Source organism: Cetorhinus maximus, chromosome 3, assembly GCF_964194155.1.
Source record: "Cetorhinus maximus chromosome 3, sCetMax3.hap1.1, whole genome shotgun sequence".
Taxonomy (NCBI): domain Eukaryota; kingdom Metazoa; phylum Chordata; class Chondrichthyes; order Lamniformes; family Cetorhinidae; genus Cetorhinus; species Cetorhinus maximus.
Window position 1 is genome coordinate 72,557,572 of NC_135881.1, and position 15,429 is coordinate 72,573,000.

Consider the following 15,429-nt stretch of genomic DNA (forward strand, 5'->3'; position numbering starts at 1 on the left):
AGATCACATGATCTATAGTAACCAATGGGAGAGTAGCATGGGCTATCACAGCAGTCAGTGTAAAGATAGAGTTCGAGTTGAAAGAACGTGTATAGTTGCTGCTGAGCATATTGTAAATAAACTTAATGTTTCCACCCAAGAAGTGTTTGCAGGTCAACTCTATCATTAGTAGCACAACTTGGCCACCTTACAACAGCCTACCTGCTTCAGCACAAAGATTGATCCCTGTACCAGTTGGCACATGCAAGCTGGCATTCTGCAGTTGCTATCCTAATGTACCTTTTTCAACTGTTCAATCAAATAACTCATATCAACTACCTTTTCACATAGGTTTCCTCCAATGCCATCTGTACTTGATATCAAGTTTGTACAAGTAACAGGTTTATGTAGGTTGTGGCATTCATCGACTGGATGCTATTTTGATTTACTGTTTCTTAAGGAAAAAAAATCATCCATTGCAACATTTAACACAGTGGGAAAAATGGGACAACTTGTCAAGAATGTAGTATAGATTTATTTTTTGATCTGGCATTAAAGTACACAATGCATTGCCGAACAAAAATGGTAATTGATATAAAAACTTAAAATCTTGCAAGCACACAGTAGGTTGGTCATTGGATATTGCCAGTTTAGCTTCTTCCACAGTAATCTTTGTTACAACTGGAGTTTAGAGTAATCAGTTGTGCCACATATGTAGCCCACATTGTTATTCTTTCCCTGACTTGTTCAAAGGTGGCCTTGAAAATATATGCAGTTTGTTTCCATTCTATAATGAGAATTTCCTTCAGTACAACAGAAGTACAAGGCACACATTGTTGTCAGCAGTCTGATTTCTGTACATCCCTATATGCTCAACCACACCTGACCAGACAGGGGCATATGAGCTGCAGCTGTCACGCAGTAGGTATTGGAGTCAACAGTTCATCTTTTGTTCATGGCTATCACTTCCTCAAATCGCCACAACTGCTGGGTGGTGTATTTGTTGCACGGTCTCAGAAATAAGTCTTTACTTGTTCCATTCTTTATTGCCTCAATGCACTTGCCAGTCAAGACATGGATAATTTCTCCAGTCTTAAAAAAGAAAAAGCAGGCCTTATCGACTTGGACTTTTTTTTAGCACAAGAATGTTCCTGGTACATAGTTGTTAGGAATCTCACAAATCAGATCAGTTCTTTTCTTTTAATAATATGTCTTACAATCATATTTTTCTCCTTTTATTTCTCTACAGGAGCTATAAATTGCGAACAGCCTCTTTTAGTCAATGTAACTTAATTTAATTGGCTGATTTTTTTTCCCCCTTGCGGCCATTGGGCTGGACTTTAATCAGCTCGAGCGGGGTCGCTCCCACCAGTCGGAGAACTGGCACGGAACCCCGTCAGTTTCACGGGGAAGGCTCGATGGTATTATGTGCCCTTCAGGCACTAAAGTGGCCAGTGCTGGGCCTTCCTTGGGATTCAGGACCCCATCTGGCGGAATAGTCAGGAGCGATGGCAGCTGCCGACAATACACCCCCCCAGAGGCCCAGGATCACTGAGGGACCCCAGGCCAAATGTGAATGATGAGGATCGTGGAGTGGCAGTTGGGGGGGGAAGGGGGTTTGGAGGCAAGGGCAGCGGTTTGCTTTTAGAGCACCCCTCCCTCCCCCTTCCCCATCCCAATGCCGGATCCCTTGATCAGGCACTGAGTGTCTGATAACAAGGGACTGCTACCCCTGCCTCCGGGAAGTCACCGGCAAGCCTGAAAACATTTGCTGGGCAGTCTTCGGGAGGTGCGGGGAAAGCTGTGTGGTCTCCATTTAATCCCAGAGCCACCACTAAATTGCAGTGGGTTTAGGAATAACGGGTGTCAATTACTAATGATCTTAATTGACATCCTGCTGTCGGTGGCCAGGAATCCCGTGTCAGCCCCTTCCGCCTGCCCTCCCAACACTGGGAGACTGATGTGGGGCCTCTTCCACATTTAACTGGTCCCAATCCCCATGCTCCTTGCCACAACAGGCTGCACTAAACCCAAACCATTGTCTCTCAGGACATCTGCTTTCAGTGGAGCAAATGTAAGATAAATTACTTTGTTGGGCCTTTGGCTTTCTTAAGTATTTTTTGTTACTTTTAGCCAGAGTTACTTTCAAAGAAAATATGGGCAAAATGTTTCAATCCTCTGTATCACTTGGTGAGGCCTCTTATGCTGACGGTGGTTTATTGGATAATTGTAGGTCCACTTCTGGCAGGTTACTGCTCATTAACGTCTATGGACAAAAAATCATGACCAAAGCACCTATGATTTTCCAATAGGTCGGCTGCTTTGCATGAGCACCAGCCAGTAGCAGGTGCAGCAGCTTGTGCAGTAGCAGTAGCTTTCACTGTGGCTAAACACAGACTTGCAGATTACAGCCTCAATACTGTTGCTATCAGGTTAATTTCATTCAACAATGACTCCCTGCTGCACAGATCCCAGGGTACTTGGAAACAGAAGAAAAGCAGGCCAACACTAAGGGCATATACTTGTGCACCAGCTTGTGTGTTGACAAAGGACTTCCTTCCTAAGTGTCACTCTGCTTTCCGCTTGTTTCCACTAGTGGGGGAATCTCGAACCAAGGGACATAGTTACAGGATAAGGGGACACTCATTTAAAACTGAGATGCGAAGGAATTTCTTCTCTCAGAGGGTAGTGAATGTCTGGAATTCTTTACCTCAGAGAGTTGTGGAGGCTAGATCACTGAAAGTATTTAAAGTAGGCAGATAGATTTTTGAAATATTGGGGAGTTGAGGGTGTTGAAGAGTTGGCACGAAAGAGGAGTTGAGGCCTGGGGCAGATCAGCCATGATCTTATTGAATGGCAGGGCAGGCTTGAGGGGCCGAACGGCCTACTCCTGCTCCCATTTCTTATGTTCTTATGTTTCTACCCACCTCTGTCCCAGAACAGTAACCTCATCTTCTGGGCACTCTAGCATTAACAATGACTTTAATAACAGCAGACCTTAACTATAACGTCCTCTATTTTAGGAGATAATATGCTGGTGATGTTGGATAGTTTGTGCTTTAGCTATTCGATTTATGCATCTTCTCATAGCCTGAAATAAAGACAAAAGTCCAAATAGCAGTGCCTCCAAAGGACCAGACTCTCAGGAAGGTGGTCACAGACATCTGCAACCTTCTGGAAGCAGACCTCCGCCCAAGATGACCAAGTGGCCATGCATTGTCCATGGCTTTTAAGGCCACCACAGCCCTTGATTTCTTTGCACCCGGCTCCTTCCAGGGATCTTCTGCTGATATCTGCAGAATTTCACAATCTGCTGCACACAACTTCATTACCCCAGGTCACCAATGCCTTGTTTGCCAAGGCTGCAAACTATATCCACTTTGACACAGGTAAGGCAAGACAAACCCAGAGGGCTGAGTGTTTCGCTTCAGTCGCAGATGTGGGGTGATTGATTGCACTCATTTGGCAATCAAGGCATCATCAGATCAACCAGGAGTCTTCACTAATCAGAAAAGCTTCTACTCCCTTAATGTTCAGCTGGCCTGTGGCCATCACAAGATTAGCATTCACCAGGTCTCAGGGAGCTCATAGACCACAAGGGTTCCTTCTAGCAAGCGGCCTCAGTGATTGGCTAATGAGAGATGATAGCTATCACTGAAGACCTGGCTGCTGATCCCAGTGAGGAAACCCAGCAGTGAGCCACAGGGGAGGTATAACAGGAGCCATGTCAGCAGCAGGCAACAATAGAGCAAAATAAAAGCAAAATACTGCATATGATGGAGATGTGAAATAAAAATAGAAAATGCTGGAAAAACTCAGCAGGTCTGGCAGCATCTGTGGAGAGAGAAACAGAGTTAACGTTTCGAGTCCAATATAACTCCGCTTTGGAACAACAGAGCAAGCCATTGCTCTGGCGCCTTGACAGATCTGGAGGTGCCCTTCAATCTTCCCCAGCACAGGTATCCAGACTGTTGTGGTCTACTGTGCCCTTCACAACATGGCACTTCAGCGAGGACTGGAGCTGGCACAAGAGGGAGAACACACAGCATCCTCAGAGGAGGAGGAGTAAGAAGAGATATACTATTGATGCCTGCAGTGACACATCTGGCTGTCAGAGAAGCCCATGACAGACTCATCTAGACATGCTTCGTTTAAAAAATGAGCTTGCAGCAATCTACACTTTCCATTGAGACCCTGCATTCCTCTGGCCCTGCCTGCATCCATAATGACCTCCAGAGATGAGACTAAGGACCAGGGGACAGCTTTCCCACATTTTGCTTCCATCCTGTAGCCATTTGCTCCTTCCTACTGGTAAATTCAATGTTCAATGTTGCACCCACTGGGTGGAATTTAATGCCCTCCGCTGGGACTGGGCTGGGAAGAAGCGGTGACCATAAGACATAGGAGCAGAAATTAGGCCATTCAGTCCATCGAGTCTGCTCTGCCATTCAATCATGGCTGATAAGTTTCTCAACCCCATTCTTCCGCCTTCTCCCCGTAACCTTTGATCCCCTTACCAATCAAGAACCTATCTATCTCAGTCTTAAATACACTCAATGACCTGGCCTCCACAGCCTTCTGTGGCAATGAATTCCATAGATTCACCACACTCTGGCTAAAGAAATATCTCCTCATCTCTGCTCTAAAAGGTCTTCCCTTTACTCTGAGGCAGTGCCTTCGGGTCCTAGTCTCTCCTACTAATGGAAACATCTTTCCCACGTCCACTCTATCCAAGCTTTTCAGTATTCTGTAAGTTTCAATCAGATCCCCCCTCATCCTTCTAAACTCCATCGAGTATAGACCCAGAGTCCTCAAACGTTCTTCATATGTTAAGCCTTTCATTCCTGGGATCATTCTCGTGAACCTCCTCTGGATCCTCTCCAGGGCCAGCACATCCCTCCTGAGATTCGGGGCCCAAAATTGCTCACAATATTCTAAATGTGGTCTGACCTGGGCCTTATAAAGCCTCAGCAGCACATCGCTGCTTTTATATTCTAGTTCTCTCGAAATAAATACCAACATTGCATTTGCCCTCCTAACTACCGACTCAACCTGCAAGTTAACCTTAAGAAAATCCTGGACTAGGACTCCCAAGTCGCTTTGCACTCCAGATTTCTGAATTCTCTCCCCATTTAGAAAATAGTCTATGCCTCTATTCTTCCTACCAAAGTGCATAACCTCACACTTCCCCACATTGTATTCCATCTGCCACTTCTTTGCCCATCCTCCCAACCTGTCTAAATTCTTCTGCAGACTCCCCGCCTCCTGTGTACAATGGAGCGGGAAGACTTGGAGTGGAGAGCCCATCAGCTTCCCACTCCCCTCATTTAAGTCTGGGGGTGTGAAGGGTCACTAAAGGGCCTCATCCCGCCAGCAGTAGGTTGGGGCCATGCCACATGGGCAAGCTGTCAGGTAAAACATGGCAGACATATCTGCAGCCTGGTGAGGGTGTCCCTCCTGCCCTTTACACTGACCCACCACACCCCAATTCCCACCTCGCCGCAGCCTACCTGACTGTAAAAAAATTAACATTCATTTGTGTGTTGAATGAACTCAACAACGTTCCATGACCAGTGCACTATTTTCTATATGTACCAGCAATATAGATTCAATATTGTTTTCACATCTACACATTCAGTATGGGTTTGCAATGAAGTCTAACTTAATATCCCTTGTATTTTAAAAACAAAAGAATTAAGCTTTAAACCAGTAATTTAAACACAAACACACATATGTGTCATAAAATAGTTTGCTGTGGTAACTCAAATCTGTTTTTGTGCTAAAATTTAATTATTTATTAATTTGAATGAAGCAACATAACACAACTGAATTAGGAGTTTAGTGCTAAAATGTGAATTAGTGCATCTGCTAAACAGACTGACACGGGAATTTTGTGGATGTGGGAATTTGCTGTGGAGGGAGAAGGAGATGCTAACTGCTTTAAACCAAAACCAACAGTAAATATATAAATAATCAGTAATTAATTAGGTCTAAAGGAATAACAGTAAAATTAACTAAGCAGAACTTCCTAGGTGCTTAAAGATAAAGAGATTAAAATGAGACAGCAAAAAGAGGCTTATAATAAATGTAAGGTTTGTAATAGAGTGGAGAACCAAACTTAATATAGAAAATACACAGATCATCTGTAAAAGGGAATAAGGGGGGCAAATTCCAAAAAACAGATTAGCAACTAACATAAAAAAAACCCCAGAAGTATTTCATAAATGTATGAACAGTAGAAAGGTAGTGAACAGTAGAGTGGAACTGATTGGGGCCAAAAAGGAGATGGTCTTGTGGAGGAAAAGAGCACGACTGAGATACTAAAAGGATGCTGCCAATGTCACAGTAAAGGTAGAGGCTACAGCACATCAGGTGAATCCAAGTGTTTCTTAAATGCAACAACAGTTTCTTGCCTCTACCCACATCACCCTCTGGGTGAAAAAGCTACTCCTCATCTCCCCCTTAACCTTTCTACCAATTAATTTAATCTATACCCTCTGTTTATTGCCCTCTCTGCTAAAGGAACTAGTTCCTTCCTATCCAGTCTATCTAGGGCCCTCATAATTTTATACAGCTCAGTTAAATCTCGCCTCAGCCCTCTCTGTTCCAAACAGCCTCAGCCTATCCTATCTTTCCTCTGAGATAAAATTCTCAATTCCTGGCAACATCCGTGTAAAACTCCTCTGCACTCTCTCTAGTGTGATTACATCCTTCCTGTAATGTGATGGTCAGAACTGTATGCAGTATTCCAGCTGCGGTCTAACTGTGGAATAAGTCAAGTTTGTGTTAATTATTCAGACCTTTGGTAGAGGCATCCAAGCCCTTTGCTTTTCCCCATAACTGTGTAATTTTTTTCCCCTTCAAGTATTTATCCAATTCTCCTTTGAATGTTAGTATTGAATATTACTGGTCAGGTAGGCAGAAAAATGGCAAATGGAATTCAATCTGAATTGTATAACTGTTTTATACAGATTTGGCATAACCTTCCTGCTCTTATACTCTAGGCCTTGGCCAATAAAGGAATGCATCCCTTATGCCTTTTTGACCACCTCATCTACCTGTCCTGCTACCTACAGGGATCTGTGGACATGCACTCCAAGGTCCCTCTGTTCCTCCACACTTCTCAGAATCCTACGATTTATTTTGTATTACCTTGCCTTGTTTGCCCTCCCCAAATGCATTACCTCATACTTCAGACTGAAATTCTTTTGCCACTTATCTGCCCACCTGACCAGTAATATTCAATAGTAACATTCAAAGGAGAATTGGATACATACTTAAAGGAAAAAAATACACAGCTATGGAGAAAAGTAATGGGCTAATTGGACAGCTCTAGCAAAGAACCGGCACAGGTACAATGACCGAATGGCCTCCTTCTGTGCTCCATCATTCTTTGATTCTATAATTTGAATTAAGTAGAGTAGACTATACTTGTATGCCAAGTAAATTGTTGGAGGCTGACAAACCTTCTGCACATCCCATTGCTGTTCTGATTCCATCTTCTTCCCTCTGTGACAATTCTGCAATATGACCTGTTCGTTTCTGACATCAATGCAAAATTGAACAATGGCACCAAATCGGATTTCTCTTACACTATTATATTCAAAATGCTGCGTGAGAAAGAATAACAGGTTTGTTAACATAACTGCAATGAGTGGCGATTTATTATGATTGTGTACAACTGACTGTGGGATAAATCAAGTTTGTGTTAATTGCACTAAAGCAAGGCTACTATTCAAACAATTATTCAATTAAAGGTAGTGAATAATTCATTGTTTCCTCTCTATAGATTGTAAGTCTTAGTTGTCCTGTTTTAAACATAGAACAAAATGCACAAGGTTCAACTCTCTGCTTATAACTGAAAAGGAACTAAAAAAATATAATTGACTGGTTTACCCAATTGAAACTCATTGGGCAGAAATTTTCGCTTGGTGGGCGGGCATGCACCCGACCCACTCGAGCGTGAAATGACATGCGTTGATGTTGGCTGAACGTGCCAATGTCAACGCGCAGTCATGCGATAGTTTGGTTGATGAACGCCGCTGGAGCCGGCAGCGCATCTGCTGACAATTAAAAGGCCTGTTAAAGGCCAATAAGTAAACAGTTCAATTTAAATTTTCGCTGCCTGCCCATTCTAACAGTTGGCGGGGAGGCGGAAAGGCCAAGTGGCCTTTGCATTATTTTGGAAACTTCATTCATGTGCGGGATGAGGTTTCCGTAAGCAAATAAAAATAAAATAAGAACTTAAATTTTTCATTAATAACGTGTCCTTGCTCATATGACAGAGTCACATGAGGGGACATGTTTTGTTACATTTTTATATTTTAAATTATTTTTCTTTACATCTCTTCATCTCCCTGAGGCAGCACTCTGCCTCAGGGATATTATGAAGCACTCACTCCCGTGCATGTGCAAAGTTCGCGCTCGGCCCACTCGCCCTCCTGCCTCCCCCTACACAGGCAGCGCTCAGCACTGCTGCTCACGTTTCACGCTGGGCGGGCCTTAATTGGCCCGCTAGCGTGAAATCGCGGTCCGGTGCAGATCGCGGGCGTGGTTGGCTTCCCGACTGCCTCTGCCCGCTGCTGCCGAGCACCCCTGCCACGGGCACAATTCTGCCAATCATTTGGATGACTTGCCACTACTAATTTATTTCCTTACATTACAAATCTCAATACTGTAGCTGTTCAACTCAATGGTTGAAGCAGCTAAGCCAACTTCTACTTGATTTTGGTACCTGGTACTCAATGTAATAGTAGATTGGACAATTTGACCCAATATTTTAAGCCATGATAGCAAGACATTTATTATATGCTCATGCAAAGCAATATCAACTTTTGTATTTAACAGTGAAACGTACATTAAGCATTATGTATTTTAGACATTACCTGATTCCCGTTGCCACTGCATGGAACAAGTGCAACAGGATATCCACCTGTGCTCCATTTGGTCTCATAGCCTGCACAATAGCCTGTGCCAATGTTATGGAGCTGGAAGCAAAAAGAAAATACATAGAATGAGGATATTTATAACCAGTATTCTTGTTTCATTGCTGCTGCTCAGTACGTTTTGTCCTATGTTTAAAATGGCTCAACTAAGAGTTGAGCAAATTTAGAGAAAACATTGAATTAAATGTTCAGTAGGTTTAATATATTTTCTAATAGAATAATGGCACATGAAATTTAAAAAACAATCACTTTTCTTCCATGGATATGACATTCAATATGCCTCTGAAAGAAAATAAACAAAGTCTGATGAAGCTTATTAAAATAAACTGCAAATGAAAGCATTTTTATTTGTATGCAACAAGTATTTTTATTTTAGGTTTACAGTATTGCAGTATCTTGTTTGTATTATAATTGTTAAAACTGTCTGTTATATACTAAAAAATTCTGTTTATAACTGGCAAAGGAACTAAAAAAAAAGTTTTATTCAATTGAAACTCATCATTTAGAGACTAAGAATAGCAAATAGAAAGTTCGATAAAATACCAAAAACCTTTGTCTTGCTGCCCCTGCATATCCAGATTTGTCCTCAGGCACATAGAGCTCTGGGTAGATGTTAGTCAAAAACCAATGAAAATTCTTACAGCTTAGTCTCTTCCGCAGCTGCAGTCGCTCCATACAGTCAGGCACCTCAGTCTACCAAAACAGGCAGAAATAGATATCTGAATTTAGCTGAATTGCATCAAGTGATTTGGCCTGTTATAGACAAATTGATAGAGTTTCTTGCCATGATTAGTCAAGAGTTCCATATCGTTGTATCATGCAACTACTAGGATCACGAGAAGGCAAACTACATGGACCTTGGTCTTTCTGTGTCTAGAAATTCCTATTTTCCTACATTATAATCAGATAATATTAAACTGGACGACAAAGTCACTTTCTCATTTGGACTTTTTAGATTACATGAAAAGGTCTTCAACCATCTGATTTTGTTTATTTAAAAGCACAACGCAGAAAAGGTGCGAGTTGTGGTAAGTTGCACGACCATGCACTTTGTACCTGATGGTTTATGGAGAAAATGGAGCACAGCTTGTCTGGACACTTCCTTTGCCTTTGCCCCTGTTTCTGCCTGAATAAAGAGCTTTGCTAAACATTTCTTTTCATGACAAAAACAGAATTACCTGGAAAAACTCAGCAGGTCTGGCAGCATCGGCGGAGAAGAAAAGAGTCGACGTTTCGAGTCCTCATGCCCCTTCAGCAGAACTGAGTATAGTTAGGAGAGGGGTGAAATATAAGCTGGTTTAAGGTGGGGGTGGTGGGGGGGAGAAGTTGAGGGGGATCTGCTCCTATCACTGCTTGCTTGTCCCTACAACCACCCCCCCCTCAACTTCTCTCCCCCCCGCCACCTTAAACCAGCTTATATTTCACCACTCTCCTAACTATACTCAGTTCTGCTGAAGGGTCATGAGGACTCGAAACGTCGACTCTTTTCTTCTCCGCCGATGCTGCCAGACCTGCTGAGTTTTTCCAGGTAATTCTGTTTTTGTTTTGGATTTCCAGCATCCGCAGTAGTTTTTTTGTTTTTATTTCTTTTCATGACGTTGCTGTTCCTTTAAACTAAGGATGAAGGTTTTAAAAAGGTTGATTTGCAACAGATAGAGAAACTTGGGAATCAGCCAAACTAAAATTTTCTGAAATATCATTTTCATTTGTACAGATTATTAAGAGTCAGAAGGTAATTGCAGGGTGTGGGAAATATTTTCTAATTTGCATTTGTGGTTAAATGAACGCTGAGCAACTTTCAACCAGAAGCAGAGTAATTGTTGATATATTGGATTGTGATCATGATATATCCCTCTGAAGATATATATGGGGCAGAAGTTTTCGTCCTGCAGGTGGGCACGAGCCTGACCCAAACGGGAGTGAAATAGCGCGCGATGACTTCGGGTGAGTGCCCCGACGTCATCGCACACTCACACGATATTTCGCTGGGCGGGCGCACGCGAGAGGCAGCAGCGTGCCTGCCGACAATTAAGAGGCCTATTAATGCCCTTAATCAATTAATTAAATTGAATTTTTCGTTGCCCGTCCAACCGTTTGGTTGGTGGGCAGACGAATAGGCCAGGCGGCCTTTGCATTTTTAATGAAACCTCATCCATGGATGGGATAAAGTTTCGGACATTAAATAAAAAAAAACAATAAAAAATTTTAAAACTCATTTTTAACCTGCCCCTGCTCATGTGAAGACTTTTCTTTTTAATGTTATAAATCTTCAGCTCCCTGAGGCAGCTCTGTACCTTCAGGGAGCTTTCACTGAGCGCACCCGCACGCATGCGCACACTTCAGTGCACGCGCTCCTCCTGCCCCCGGGGTGGCAGCGCTGAATGTTGCAGCACGCCTTTCATGCTGGCTGGCCGTTAATTGGCCAATCAGTGTGAAGTCGTGGTCGGGGCCCGATCGTGGGTAGTGGTTGGTTTCGCGCCTGCTCCTAACAAGGTAAAAACCCCACCCATGGTGTCTTCAGAAAAGTTTAAGCTATCATGTTCTAAATATGAACTTTAATATGCCTGTGCAGAATACTGTTTTCATCTGTCAATATGTGCAGGTTATGGGCACAGGAGCTCAGATCCTGCACTTTGTGCCAATGCAGTCAATAAATGGCAGTTAAATTTATTAAGAAGAGGGAGTATCAACTTTGTATTTTCATTTTATATCTATGAGCTATCTGCCTTTGCAGTTCTAAAACATAATCCAGATCTGTATGCACTTATGAAAAGCTTTGCTCAATTCAAAAAATAATTGTTCGCAGTTGTGGCCATACAGGCGTTGGATTTAATGGAGATGAGGGGGGGTTCTCTCCTGCTGGCTAGAGAGCAGGCGAGGTTGAGCCCCGCATCGCTTCTTTGAGGGAGGGGCAGCCAAATTATGTGCCACTGGCTAGCAATGGGCCTTCCGCAGGGTCAAGGACCCGGGGGGAGGGGACGAGGGTTGTGGCTGAAGTTCTGCCCTCAGAGAGCTGCCAGCCAATCAGATCTGGCAGCTCTACTGAATGGCAGCACCATCGGTGAAGTGGTGGCTGCTGCCGGAATGACAGCTGTCCTAGGCCTAGGATTTCACTATTGCCACAGGCGAGTGATGGCGGGTTTGGAGGGTGTCGCAGGGTGGTGGTCATGGGGGAGAGGGGTCGGCAGTAAGGGCAGCTCTCAGCAAGCCCCCCATTCCCAATGCTAGATGGGGCAGCGTAAGCTTGAAATTAATTACTTTGTTAATGGCCTTAATAGGCCTTTTAATTATTGGCAGGCGCGCAGCCGACTCCGGTGCGTGCCCACTGAATGAAACATTGCGAGACTGCACGATGACGTCGGGACGCACTGCGCGATGACGTCGGGACGCACGCCCAATGTCATCACGTGTCATTTTACGTTCCGGCATGTCAGGCCCGCCCCCGCACGCCGAATGTAAAATCCTGGCCATAGAGCTGGGCCAGATGAGCATAAAATCAAAACACACACATTCCTGGAGCTAAAGCAGGGATATTGTTATCCAGGTATATCTGAATATAAGCAATCTATTACATCTCTTACATTTCCCAGATGCTACATATTGGCAGCTACTAAATGTCTTTTATAAAATAAATTTACCCACAATCCAGAATTAACAGTTCAATTGCAGAAAAGCTTGTGTGAAAAATGAAACAAAGGGGAGGATCTTCGGCTTGGGCAAGCAGGGTGTAAAATGACGCTGGGTGACGTCGGGCGTGCGTCCTGACATCACCGTGTGTCATTTAGATTTTCAGTTCGGCGGGCGTGCAGCCGATCTGGCTGTGTGCCCACCAAACTGTCAAAGGCCTATTAAGGCCATTTAACTAACAATTAAAATAATTAATGGAGCTGCCCGTCCAACCTTAAGGTTGGCAGGCAGACGAAGAGCCCAGGCGGCCTTTGCATTTTTCATGGAATCTCATCCACAGGCGGGAAAATTCTACCCATACGAATTCCACATGACGTTCTCTGAATTTATTTCAAAAGGTTAATGCCTCACTGGGAGGAATTGGATATGAGTACTTGAACATTCTTACAATAACATTAGTAATTTTGAGTATTTAAGGTATTTCTTACCCCTAACACTAGGCACAATTGATTGGAAACACAATAAACAAATTAAAACCTGCTAAAGGTTTAATCATATTATTTTTCAGCCTTTGAGATGGGATAGCCTCTTCTGCAAAAAAAAGTCCAACTTCAGATATTATATGTTCATGAGAATCAAAAATCAAGAATCTACTTTTGACTGAAGTCAGAAATCATTGAACAAAAATGTACATTTATATTGTATCTTTAACAGAACAAAAAATCCCAAGGTGCTTCATGGAGACATAATTAAAGAATGCATGCAAACCAAAGAAGGAGATATTAGGGGAAGAATTTTCCCCCCGTCGCGGGGGAAGTGCAGGAGCGGGCGTGTGCAAGCATGCCTCCGATCGGCACCCCCGATCGGGGGCGCGCCGCCATTTTACGTGCCAATCAAGGCCCGCCCAGCATGACGTCCGCCAGGAAGCACTATGTGCTCCCCCTGTGCGGGGGGGAAGGGATTCCCTCAGCCGAGAGTGTGCTCTTTCGCGCATGCGCATGAAAGAGCGCACTGATCTCCCTGAGGCTAAGTGCTGCCTCAGGGAGATCAGCGCCAAATTTAAAAATGGTAAATGTACAAAAATAAAAGTTCCCTGACATGTCCCCTCATGCGACACTGTCACATGAGTTGGGACATGTCCATCACTTTTAATCAAACTTTTATTAAATTTAAAAAAACCTTCATGAATCCTCATCCCACCTGTAGATGAGGTTTCATGCTTTTTCTGAAGCCCGCCAGGGTTCCCGGCCTGCTCGCCAGCCTTAAGGTTGGACGGGCAGGTCCATTAATTACTTGAATTAGTTTTTAAATGGCCTCAGTTGGCCGTTGACAGGTCGGCCCTGCTGACCTGAAAATTTAAATGGGGTGGGATGATGTCGGGAGTTCTGCCCGATGTCATTCCCCATCATTGTATGTGTTGGTGAGCAGGCCCCGCCCCCCGCTCGCCGATCTAAATATCCTGGCCTAGATGTCAGAGAGTTTAGTTAAAGAGGTAGGTTTTAAAGAGGGTCTAAACAGAGGAGAGGGGGTTGGAAAAGTGGAGTTTAAGGAGGGAGTTCGAAAGCATAGGGCATAGTCAGCTGAGGTCACACTGTTGAAAAATGAATGGGCTAATAATTTGTTTAAAATAACAGAAAGAAAAATTTGATACACGCACATAATATTAGTCATAGTGATTTCCACACTAAATATTTATTAATTTTTGAGGGACCACTCAGTATTCATCAGCCTTTTAGTTTAAAATCAATGCCTGAATCATTTCGATTGTCTGGTACTGAAGACTTTATTTCATAGTTTCAGCACTGAATTTTGGTTCATTCTTTTAGGAAAGGAGTTATTACTCATTAAAATACTCATTTATATGTGGTTAAAATGTGACTTTATTTTACTTAATAGTATCTTTTTCTCTGAGAAAATTAAAGAGCCCTGTCAAAGCTGCTTGTAGAGCAAGGCCAGAAATCTGGGTGCTGTGTGGAACAACCTCTAGTTCCAAGTGGGCGTACCTCAGGGAAATATTAATTCACCAGTTTTTTAAAAATTGAGCAACACAAAAATCACTCACTGACCTTGCTGAGCAAATATGCAGTCCTGTCTTGCTTGTAGAAAATCTCTTTAAAGGAATCCAGCCAAACCTCTGCAACACGGACTTTGTTTCTCACCACAGTCTCTTCATCTGGCAGGGAATATAGGAGAGGTTTCCTGTAGACATGACCAACTCTAGAGCAGGGCAGAACCTCCACTGAGCCACCACAGAGCCAGACCTGGAAGAAGGAGTATCATCCAAAATAAACATGATACTATTGGATCACAAAAAATTTTGGCAATTTTATTTGGAGCTTATCCCATTTTGCTGTTAATGACAACATCATATTTCAAAGTACTGTAATTGAATAGGTTCAAGATATGGTTGGAGCAACATACATTCCATTAAGATTGCATTGGTTCAGCATTATTAATATTCCTGATCAAAAGAAAACTACAAAATGTGTTTCAAAGTGTTCAGCAGAACCTTTTGGTCTCGAAGCCACTTAGTGCAAAATAAAAAGCTTCATTGGTCCTTTAAGAAGCATAGTTTACCTTGTATAACTTGTTTTTTTTTATTCATTCATGGGATGTGGGCAGGGGTGGCTAGGCCAGCATTTATTGCCCATCCCTAATTGCCCTTGAGAAGGTGGTGGTGAGCTGCCTTCCTGAACCGCTGCGGTCTCTGTGGTGTAGGTACACCCACGGTGCTGTTAGGTAGGGAATTCCAGGATTTTGACCTAGCAACAATGAAGGAATGGCGATATATTTCCAAGTCAGGACGGTGAGTGGCTTAGAGGGGAACTTCCAGGTGGTGGTGTTCCCATGTGTCTCCTGTCCTTGCCCTTCTAGATAG

General features: G+C 43.3%; 1 protein-coding gene across 2 annotated transcripts in view; it reads right to left on the minus strand.

The window, feature by feature from the left end:
* Positions 1-500: 500 nt before the first annotated feature.
* The window catches only part of LOC144678721 (polypeptide N-acetylgalactosaminyltransferase 15-like), a 94,102-nt gene continuing 79,173 nt past the window's right edge, over positions 501-15,429 (minus strand). The window contains exons 6-10 of one of the 2 annotated variants that reach the window (XM_078538555.1): positions 14,618-14,812; positions 9,468-9,617; positions 8,865-8,966; positions 7,446-7,589; positions 501-1,071 (exon numbers count right to left, since the gene is read on the minus strand). In XM_078538555.1, coding sequence (XP_078394681.1) covers positions 922-1,071; positions 7,446-7,589; positions 8,865-8,966; positions 9,468-9,617; positions 14,618-14,812 — 741 coding nt within the window. In that variant the 3' untranslated portion in view covers positions 501-921. The remainder of the gene's footprint in view (positions 1,072-7,445; positions 7,590-8,864; positions 8,967-9,467; positions 9,618-14,617; positions 14,813-15,429) is intronic. The other variant, XM_078538556.1, reaches the window with a different exon arrangement.